General features: G+C 35.5%; 1 protein-coding gene across 1 annotated transcript; it reads right to left on the bottom strand.

Moving 5' to 3' along the window:
* Positions 1-2,983: 2,983 nt before the first annotated feature.
* On the bottom strand, positions 2,984-10,623 carry kctd9b (potassium channel tetramerization domain containing 9b). Its single transcript, XM_039678177.2, has 12 exons — positions 10,453-10,623; positions 10,239-10,360; positions 10,111-10,154; positions 9,934-10,033; positions 8,896-8,951; positions 8,681-8,809; positions 7,181-7,248; positions 7,010-7,105; positions 6,776-6,925; positions 3,895-4,000; positions 3,676-3,809; positions 2,984-3,591 (listed from the first exon to the last, which is right to left on the bottom strand). The coding sequence occupies exons 1-12, from the start codon at positions 10,498-10,500 to the stop codon at positions 3,475-3,477; spliced, it is 1,170 nt and encodes a 389-aa protein (XP_039534111.1). The 5' UTR covers positions 10,501-10,623; the 3' UTR covers positions 2,984-3,474.
* Between the last annotated feature and the right edge of the window lie 587 nt (positions 10,624-11,210).

The following is an 11,210-nucleotide window of genomic DNA, read 5'->3' as shown; positions in this document are numbered from 1 at the left end:
ATGATTAAGTTTAATGTAATATATGTGGATCAAAGAAACAGTGACTTAATTATCCAGTAGTATTAATTATTTATTTTGCTATTTAATCATGCATTTTTATTTAATTATCTTTTTTATATTTTTTTTATTTGAGAATGTTTCTGGATGCAGGGATTAAATTAAAAATTCTTTTGACTGATTTTTTTTTTTTTCAGGCCAAGTCATATTCCTGTAACTTTATTTAAATAGTCGAGACCAATAGCGTTTTAAGGAGAGATGTTTTAAACCGATCTAATATTGCCAGTTTGCGTAATTTAAAAGCTATTTTAATTTATGAAAAACAATTACTTATCTTGACAAATAGGCCTAATCAACCATCTACATAACTTTTCAGTGCATGTTTTTATTTATCTTATAAGACCAAACAATGCTAACTGGCTGAGGGAAAAGTGAAGTTTCATAACTTTATATATTTAACTTTTAGGCTATTTAACTTTAACTTTGTATCCCATTAGAGAGCTGACTTGAGAGAATGTTTAACTGAATTGTTTACTTGTTTTCTCATTGTATAGCTTATTATAGCCTACCTATTAGGCTACTTATACTTTTGAATGGGATATTATCATTAAAACTGACATTTAACAAAAGAGACATGGTTGTGTAATTTTATATATTCTAAAATATATAAAATATTCTTTATGTGTATGTTTTTACTATACATTCTCTTCACTGTGTGTAATACAACAAAACGATACAACCCTGTCTGTTTGTTAAATGTCAGTTTTAATGATCAATAATGTTTCACATTTTTAAAATGAAAATAAAAAGAAGCAGGGTTGTGTTTTATATTTCGTGTTATAAATATATGCAGTGAAGAAAGTCAATGTGAGTTAAGGTTACCTGAACCACATTTTTGTGGCCATTAATCTGTTCATGATAATGTCCATTTATAAATGAAATGAGGCAGAGTGCTGTTTTATATGTATTTCGTTTTATTGTTGATGAAAAGAAGCAAAGTTGTGTTTTATACCATATAAGAGATAACCGGAGTAGCCGCATGCTGAGTGACGCGATCAAGAACGCGCTATTCCATTGGCAGAATGACCGGACTCGCGTCCTCTCGTCCTCGGGAGTTCGTTCTCCGAAGTTTGCGTTCTTGGTATTGAGAAACGACCAATATTGACCCGCGTTCTGTTTTCTATCATACGACCGCAGCAAACGAGCAGTAGCCTGACATGTACTTCTCAAAATCTAAGACTAATTGAGTGAACATGGAGCAGTTATTCCTTGAGCGGGAATTGAAAAACCGGAGTGGACCATGAGCGAAGTGATTACAGAATGCTTAGAGTGGAGAGAGGAACGTGCTTTCGTCTTTCCTTAAAAAAAACACATCGTCTTTCCTTAAAAAATAATAAGCTGTATAAAATATATCAACTTACCGTGTGGTTTTGAGAAGCATCGCGCGACGCGGAATCATGAATTATTCTACAAGCTGAAAGATTATGATTTGAATTTTTGAGTGACAGACAATTAGAAGGGTGGGGGCACACTGGGGGGCCAATCAGTTTTCAGGAGGGGCCAGTGCCCCCATGGCCCCTCCCCTGGCTACGCCACTGTATTTATGGTTTAAGAACAATTAGTAGCACCAATAGCTAATCACATACAAAAAAGGATTCTTCCGCCAAGTAATCTAGTTCATCAGCAGTCCTCTGTTTACAGGTTACAGTGCACTTTGGCGCATTAATATGGAACTCGATGTGGTTCGGCTTGTCCATCCAAAACTAAAAATTATTGCGAAAATTCTAAAATTATTAATACTAAATATTTGTAGAAATTTGCACCTTTCACAGTTTTGTATATGAGTAAATATACCTAACTGCTGGGCAGACGTTCATTAGGCTACAACAGGGACTTAGCAGCAGTGCTCATCTGCTCCTTGTTTTCCCACACACTCACTCAGGTCCAATCAATCACTCTGGCAGGACATCCTGGTGAACAGATTTCACGGTCTCCTACAGTACTCATCTGTTGTGATGAGCTACTGACCGTCATGGATGAGCTGAGGAGACTCTTGCCAGAAGGTGTAAAATCAACCAACACACGTCCCATCAATAACTGGATTTTGTAGAGACTTTGCTGCCCCTGCTGGCGATTAATGTTCTGTCAGGATATTTGTAAAAGCGTCATGATGATTTCTGTTGTACTACTGAATTGGTTATGCACTAAAGCAAGTAAACCTATGCTATATTTCATATTCAGCATTTGACCTTATCATTTATAGAGCAAATTGAATAATTCGATTTATAATACGTGGCTCAAAATGATGAAACAAGTCTATTAAAGGGATAGTTGAGATAATCATTTACTCACTCTCAAGTTGTTCCAAACCTGAATGAATTTCTTTCTTGTGTTGAACACAAAAGAAAACGTTCTGAAGAAAATGGTTAACCAAACAGTTCCCATTGACTTCCATAGTATGGGGTTGGGGGTACTATGGAAGTAGCTTACATACAAGAACCAACATTCTTCAAATTATCTTCTTTTGTTTTTTTAAAAAAAGAAAGAAATTCATACAGGTTTGGAACAACTTGAGTGTGAGTAAGTGATGACAAAATGTTGTTTTTGGGGTGAACCATCACTTTGACAATAAAGATTTTGAGAGTTTTCATGACATTACGGTCATTTGTTTGGACATTTTCCTTTATTAATGATTTAAATTTTTAATTATTATCATCTGAAACTTAATTCATAATTTTTGTAACACAATTTGTAAAACATTTAAATCAGCATAAAGGCATGTCAACAAATACTATTATATTAAAATATTTAATATATTACTTAAAAAAATAAAATATAAATATAATTTCACATTACAACAGTGCTTGATTGTCATGATAATAATGCAAAAAACAATCTAGACCAGATCTGCTAATAATGTAATATAATGAAAATATTTGTTCTCTTGCATGCATAAATAAAGTGTCTGTTAGGGTTATGGCCAAACTCCTCTTTGAATCTCCAGTGTTTGACTTTATTGGATCTTGACAAGGCTGGTGACATCAAACATCAGGTTTCTGGTTGATGTTTTCCTTTTTGCATGCAGACACAGTCCAGAAAAAGCCACGTAACAGTGAAACAAACAAAAACGGTGTAAATCTGGCACATATGAAAAGGTATACAATTGCACATTCACAGAAAAGCATCATTCCTAAATCTGAATCAAATGCAATAACAGAAATTTTCGATGTTCAGTTCACAGACCAGCAGTGACACATGTAGAAGCTTTGCACAAATGTAATGCATATTGCAAGTCACATGACTTGCATTGAGAAATATAGCAAACACCATCCATAATAAAGCAATAAATCAAAATAAGTGTTCTTGAGGCAACAGATGACCAGATAATATCAACAGGCTTAAGGTCACATGACAGTCATAAGGTTTGCAGGTAGGTTTTTAATTAAAGCTGCTCTGTGAAGAGGCGAACATAAGCGGCTATCTGACACTCTGGGACATGTGCAGTGGTGTCAGCATCTCCTCAAAAATGGCCCCCTTCACGTTAGAGCCCCGCAGGTTCGCCTCCTGGAGGTCACAGCCGGACAGGTCACAGTTCTGTTTTCACAAAAACATCAGAGTGAAAAACACAAGAAGACATGCCAAACTACTGAATGACTCTAAAACAGAACAGTTTGTCACCTCCAGGTCGGTTCCTGCCAAAGTGGCGCCCCGCAAGTTACAGTTCTTGAGTTTGGCGTTCTTCAGCGTGGCCACGCGGAGGTTTATACCCGTCATTTGACTCCCCTCCATTTCCACCCCCTTTAGATTGGCACCTGTGAGGAGATGACAGACATTACAAACTGGGAATACGAGATCCAATGGAAGCAGTTCAGTTCAAGTCAAGTGTGCTCATTTTACCCTCTAGATTTGCTTTGAGTCCTGCGGGATCTTCAAAATTACAGCCTTTAAGAGACGCCCCTTCTGCATTGGTGCAAAGCATTTTCACGCCCTGTAAATTGGCACCCTGGAAGAACACATGAGAAAAGACCAAATCGGTTTCACAGAGAGAGTGGGTGAATGTCACAAAACATACATAAATAATAAATTAAAATAAATAAATAAATTATTCAATTATTTTAACAACTGAAAACATAGTTTTCATGAAATGTAAGTGCATTATCCAAAATTCTCATTACTGTTATGCATTTGGAAATTATTCTCTGAAATTATTTTTTGGTATGTTTTAGCTTACCTCAAGGGCTTCCAAGATGTAGGTGTCTTTATTTCCGGAGTAGTTTCAATTTTGATATTTTTAGGTCAAACCGTTCTTGTCTGTCCGTCATAATGCAGGTCTATGGTCACCACCTCAAAAAGCATGCACAGAGAAGTCCAAATTAAACATGATTTATTGACTCGTAAATGTAAGTACAAATTTATGGCCTAAGACACGAAACAAGCAGTTTGTGTGAGAAAACGAACAGTATTTATATAGTTTTACCTCTTTTTACCACAGCCACAAAGGGCCCGCGCCCTCAGATAACTTGGACGTGGCTGTGGTTACAAGAGGTAAAAATGATATAAATACTGTTCGTTTTCTCACTCAAACCGCTCATTTCGTGTCTTGGGCCATCAATGTGTACTTACATTTTCGAGTCATTAAATCATGTTCAATTTGGACGTCTCTGTGCATGCTCTTTGAGGTGGTGACCATAGACCTCCATTATATGACTGATGACATGAAGACATGAATGGTTTGACCTAAAAATATCACAATTGAAACTACTGCGGAAACAAAGACACCTACATCCTGGATGCAGATAAAACATTTCAAAGTGAACTATCCCTTTAATAGTTCCCATTATTCTCTGTGATGATTATCAATGGTTTAGACATTTGATTTGACTCCCAGCACCGTAATATATTAAAGATTTATTTAAAGCTACACTGTGTAACTCTTTTAGTTTATTCTTAGCTAAAAGACAATTATTTCTTTCAAAAATATATGTGCTCATTAATGTATATTTACTTAGTTCAAGTAATAAAGTATTCTCGTGAGTGTATAATATGCCATTGAAAATACATACGGGTAAGGGGTTCTAATGTCGGTCGCCATGTTGCCCCTCCATCTTGAAAGTACATTAGCCAAAGAGGGACGTACCTGTTAATTCAAGCTTCGCCTTTCACGTTTACGTTTCAGTTAACACTCATGGACGAGGTCGAACTGGAAGCCATGTTAATCTTGGACTACATTGGCCACCGTAGGAGTTAAAGGGTTAGTTCACCCAAAAATGAAAATTAAGTCATTAATTACTCACCCCCATGCTGTACCAACCCCGTAAGACCTTCGTTCGTCTTCGGAACACAAATGAAGATATTTTTGATTAAATTTGAGAGCTGTATAACTACCACATTGGCTGCCTAAGGGACTGGCTCTTGACGGCCCAGAAAGTCAATGAAGAAAATGTTTAAATATCCCAAGTAACTACCGTGGCTCAACTATATGTTTATCAAGCGACGCGAATACTTTTTGTGCGAAAAAACAAACAAAAATAACGACTTTATTCGACTATTTCTTTTCTTCCTTGTAGGCCAGAACGAGACTTCCTTAGATTTCCACGACGCATGCGCGAGAATTGCGATCTGCTTACACCAGCTTACACTACTTCAGATCGCAATTCTCGCGCATGCGTCGTGGAAATCTAAGGAAGTCTCGTTCTGGCCTACAAGGAAGAAAAGTAGTCGAATAAAGTCGTTATTTTTGTTTGTTTTTTCGCACAATAAGTATTCGCGTCGCTTGATAAACATATAGTTGAGCCACGGTAGTCACTTGGGATATTTAAACATTTTCTTCATTGACTTTCTGGGCCGTCAAGAGGCAGTCCCTTAGGAGCCAATGTGGTAGTTATACAGCTCTCAAATTTAATCAAAAATATCTTCATTTGTGTTCCGAAGACGAACGAAGGTCTTACGGGGTTGGTACAGCATGGGGGTGAGTAATTAATGACTTAATTTTCATTTTTGGGTGAACTAACCCTTTAAAACGAAATCGGAATTGAGAGGAACAGAAACTAATATTGGTAAAAATCACAGTGTAGCTTTAAGTTAGCATAATTAAATAATTAAAAGCATAACAAATAGCATGATAAATACACTACTTTTCAAACGTTTGGGGATGTTTTTTTTTTTAAAGAAATTAATACTTATTTTCAGAAAGGACACGTTTAATTGACAAACATGACGGTAAATTAATTCATATTGTTACAAAAACGCTACTTTTAATGTTACTTTTGATTCTTTCTATTCATAAAAGAATCCTGAAAAATATGTATCCACAAAAAAGATGCACAACTGTTTTCAACATGATTATAATCAGAAATGTTTCTTGAGCAGGAAATCAGCAAATTATAACAATTTCTGAAGGATCATGTGACGCTGAAGAATGGAGCAATGATGCTGAAAATCACAAGAATAAATTGCATTTTAAAATATATTTAACTGAATATAATATATAGAAAACAGTAGAATGGTAGTGTTAATATTTGTATGTATTTTTGATCAAGAGAAATCTTAAAAAAACATATTTAAAAAAAAAATACCAAGCCCAAACTTTTGAATGGTAGTGTAAAATATTTTAAATGCCATTTAAAAATGTAATTTAAATAATAAAAACTTTTATTTCAGTTATTACAGTAATGAAACTCTGCTAAATTCACATTAAAATAATGCAAAAATGATCCAAAATATAGGCCTATTTTTTTTTTTTTTTTTTTTTGGGAGTGAATGAGAGGTACATCCTTACATCCAGATTGGCATTGGAGAGGTCTGCCCTTTCCAGGTTGGTACCGCAGAGGTTGGCGTGTGTGAGGTTACAGCGGCTGAGGTTGGCCATCTTGAAGTTGATGTAACGTAGGTCGAGACGAGAGAGATCCGCCCCACTGAAATTCAGGCCCTAGGAGAAACAGTTCACGCATTTCAGAGATTAAAATAATGCACAAAATAAAAATATAAACCAGTGCAAATATTCAGTGGCTACCTGACATCGAAGCTCTGATTTGGTTGGAGTGGCAAGCAGAAATCGCACAAACTCTTTGCGGGAGATGGGCGAGTGGTCTTCAGGAGGCTGGGAATTCTGAAACAGGAGGAAAAACCCATTGTTAATATTTATGCCCAAGTCAACTTAACTTTATGTGCATCTTTTTTTCACCTTAATAACTCCTTCAAGCTGCTCAGCAAGACGTTCGATTCCAAAGAAGCGGGCTTCTTCAAGCACACCTGTTCAAAATAGTGTTCAATATGTACTCAAATTTACATGCAGTGAGGCTAGCCAATCACAACAGAGCTCATTTACATATTAGAACATCACATAAGGATTACATAAAATCTTAAAGTTAGCAAAAACAGTCTGGTTAAATAAAAGGAAGTATGACCATATTAGCCCGGTTCTGTCAACCCTGCATTGGCTGCCTATTAAACATCGTATACATTTTAAAATATTGCTGATTACTTATAAAGCACTGAATGGTTTAGCTCCGCAGTACTTGAGCAAGCTCACGCATTATAGTCCTTCACGTCTATTGCGATCTCAAAACTCCGGCCAGTTGATAATATCTAGAATATCAAAATCGACTGCTGGCGGTAGATCCTTTTCCTATTTAGCACCAAAACTCTGGAAAAATCTTCCTAACATTGTCCGGGAGGCAGACACACTCGGACAGTTCAAATCTAGACTAAAAACGCATCTCTTTGGCCTAGCATACACATAACACACTATAGACTTCCTTAATTCAAAATTAGGCTGCATAGTTTACATAGACATATACACTAGACGTCACCTTGGCTACGGCAGTTCATTGGAACGAATGCGTCAATAGAGCTGCCATCTTGAAACAGGGGAGGAGCCCTCCACTTTAATACATCTACGTCAATGTAGTAGACAGGTCTAACGCAAATAAAATCACCATAAATCATCATGAATGCGATTTTTCTTGTTTTTTTGGTTTGTTCCAACGGTCAGACATGTATTTATCAATGATTCCAGAAAGAAAGAAAAAAAACATTTTTTTCAAAAACATTCTTCCTAGTTCAGATTTCATCCGTGAACATCATACACTGCACAAAAGTCCGCCACCATCAATGAATTCAACGTAAAGGCAAAGATAGCAGCGTTACCTAGCTACTTCCTATGACAAGACCCCTGTTCCAAGATGGCGGCGGTTTTGACGCATGCTTAGAGCCCCAAGGTGAGGTCTAGTGTATATGTCTATGCATAGTTTATATCAGCCGGAACCGGGAACACGTCCCGTAAATTCTGATGTACTTGGTACATCATAAGAAGGTTGGCATCTACGCTAATATTAGTCTCTCTGTTTAAAGCGCTTTATTAATAAAGGTGACTTGACTTGACTACTGTCATGTGACCTACCAGCATCAGTACTCCCGCCATTCACAAATTCTTTTCCATGGCCTCATGTGATAGTAAAGTAGGTCATCCGGGTACTTTTTGCCAACTATTTGTCGACTACTATATATTAAAGTATTCAATTTCGGATGCAGCGTAAAGGCTTGAAAAATGCTCATGGAAAATGAAATGATGTTGTTTGGTGCAAGAAACCTTCCCTAACATTATAAGTGGACAGCAGAAAAAAACTATGAAACGCTATAAAAAGGGTGGAATTTGTTTCGTTTTAGTTTTCAAGCCTCTTACCCAGCAGATTGATCCCGTCATTGATAATGAGCTGTCCGTGTCTCAGGTAATTTAATATGGGCTCAAAGTAATCTGGACTCCGGTCAATGAGATACGCTCCTTGCTCGTCCTGCTTGTTTCCCCAAACATCTGCCAGGGAAAAATAAAACTGTAGTATATATAAATGCAGCACATGCACAAACACATTTGACAAAAAATATTAGATCAATACTTACCTTTGTCTCTGAACATGTGAGCCAACATGCTCTCCGGTTCTTTGACCAAAGTGCTCCTAACAACCATAGGAAAGTGTTAAAGTGTTAAATTCATCACACAGAGCAGCTGTAGAGATTAAATAGGTTGAGGGAGTTACAAAGCATTCAAAATACATCAATTAAAATATATATATATATATAATTTTGTTAATAAAATAAGATATTTATTACTGAGAAATAATTGTTTTTATTTTCTCTATTGTAAATTCACATTTCAGTGGCTACTGACCTTCCTCTAGAGTCATTATTTAAGAAAAAATATTGTCAAGACTGCATCGCATACAGTAGGTGACCATGTCATGTGGTCGGATACCAGTGCTAGAATTCCAGTCATTTGTAATTACATTACATATTTTTTTATAATTAATTATATATATATATATATATATATATATATATATATATATATATATATATAAAATGATAAATAAATAAATTATATTTTATTTTAAATTATATCTATAATTATAAATTATAGATATAATCAGGGTGTAGGATTACGTAATTTGCAAACTTGGACAATGTAATGTTTTGCTGAATGATTTGTAAGAAATACAATTTTGTAACAATTTTCATTCACATTTCCCCCCAAAATTCTCATTACTGTAATACATTCAGAAATTTTCCTTTTATTAATACTTTCCATAATCCTCAGTAATGATTATAAGTAGTTACCCTCAACAGTGTAATAATGTTAAAGACACAATTCTTTTTTATTTAAATCGGGATAGCTAAAGACATGACAACAAAACAATGGAATTTTATTTATATTCGTTTATATAACTTTATATTAATTTATATATTATTCACAGCTATTAAATACAAACATTGTAATATTTTATTTCACATTACTGTAAAGAGAAAGAAATGTTTGTTAATTGTCATGAAAACAATGCAAAAGAGATGCTTGCTTGTGATGGTTTAGAATAGCTTATGGATTACAGTTAATGAGATTATTAGTGTGATGATGATGATGTGTTTTGTGTACAGTGACATCACCTTGTGGTTGTGAACCGCCGGCCTCCCACATTGAGTGTGATCCAATCTGTGTGCGCCCAGGAGTGAAACTCATGCGGACTGTCTGGGTTATTTGGTGGATCTGTGGGACATCATGATTCAATGAAGACAATTGAAAACAGATCTGAGATCAAACCAATGTTATATTTGCTAACTCACCGACAAAAGGGTCTCCATCCGATATATACAAGACATCATCATCTCTGTTAACAAATGTAACACCAAATGTTTATGTTTATGATTATGTTTATATAAATACACATAAGAGAATTACAGTTATTACTTACCTGATGAGCGCTATATCATCGATAAGACCTCCTTTCCCATTGTATATGTTGGCAGCTTTTAATCCAAATTTTGTGCTCGCAACTGACAGTAGATCAGCTAGAGTTCCATAAACAGCCACCACCTGATAAAAGCAGCCATGAATGGAGTAGCATGCTATTTTTTTCAGCAGTCTTTAATTCTATATTTAAAGAACAATAGATAAAGCATACACACCTTCCCGTTGTGTGAGGTTCCATTCACAAACAGCGTGACTCTTCTCATATCCGAGGTTATAATGTGACTCTTGTGTGTTTATTTATATTGTTTAAACTCCACGTTACTGTAAAACATCAAAGTATTTCCGACTATTGCAGAATACTGTTTACTTCCGTAATGACTGTAGCCAATCAGAGACTTTGAAAAACGGAGCGTAGCAGGGCAGGGCAGTTCCAACGGTGGGCGGGGATAGAGGAGTGAACATCGTCTCTGATTGGTCAGGTAAGAGATATATGGCTCTGGGTCTAAAGTAACTTTGTACATTTACATTTCAGTGACTACTTACCTTTCTGTCGTGCGATTATTCAAGAAAAAAAAAATCATAAAAACTTTTTTTTATAAAGCGAGACAATTTTATAAAAGCACCTTTATAAAAATAAGTCTAATTCAATAGATTTCACGGTAACACTTTACAATAAGGTTCATTAGTTAACATTAGTAAATGCATTAACTAACATGAACTAACGATGAGCAATGCATTAGTTACAGTGTTTATTAATCTTTGTTAATGTTAGTTAATACAAATACAGCTGTTCATGGTGCGTTCATGTTAGTTCACAGTCCATTAACTAATACAACCTTTGATAACGTATTAGTAAATGTTGGAACTAATATTAACTAAGATTAATAAATGCTGAAGAAGTATGTAGTTAACTAATGTTAACCTTATTGTTGTGTTAGCGCTTGTTACCGATTTCACAATACTTTACTATCGA

The sequence above is a fragment of the Pimephales promelas genome, chromosome 23, assembly GCF_988280905.1.
Source record: "Pimephales promelas chromosome 23, fPimPro1.hap1.1, whole genome shotgun sequence".
In the NCBI taxonomy this organism is placed as follows: Eukaryota; Metazoa; Chordata; class Actinopteri; order Cypriniformes; family Leuciscidae; genus Pimephales; species Pimephales promelas.
This window is presented reverse-complemented; position numbering and strand designations above follow the sequence as displayed.

What these genes read in the sequence shown, in the direction of transcription:
- kctd9b (XM_039678177.2), bottom strand. Translation starts at nt 10,500, where the DNA reads ATGAGAAGAGTCACGCTGTTTGTGAATGGAACCTCACACAACGGGAAG. An exon ending in GAACCTCACACAACGGGAAG is followed by an intron (nt 10,361 to 10,452) that starts GTGTGTATGCTT and finishes TGCTTTTATCAG; the next exon opens with GTGGTGGCTGTTTATGGAAC. An exon ending in AGCTTGAAGGAGTTATTAAG is followed by an intron (nt 7,106 to 7,180) that starts GTGAAAAAAAGA and finishes CTCCTGTTTCAG; the next exon opens with AATTCCCAGCCTCCTGAAGA.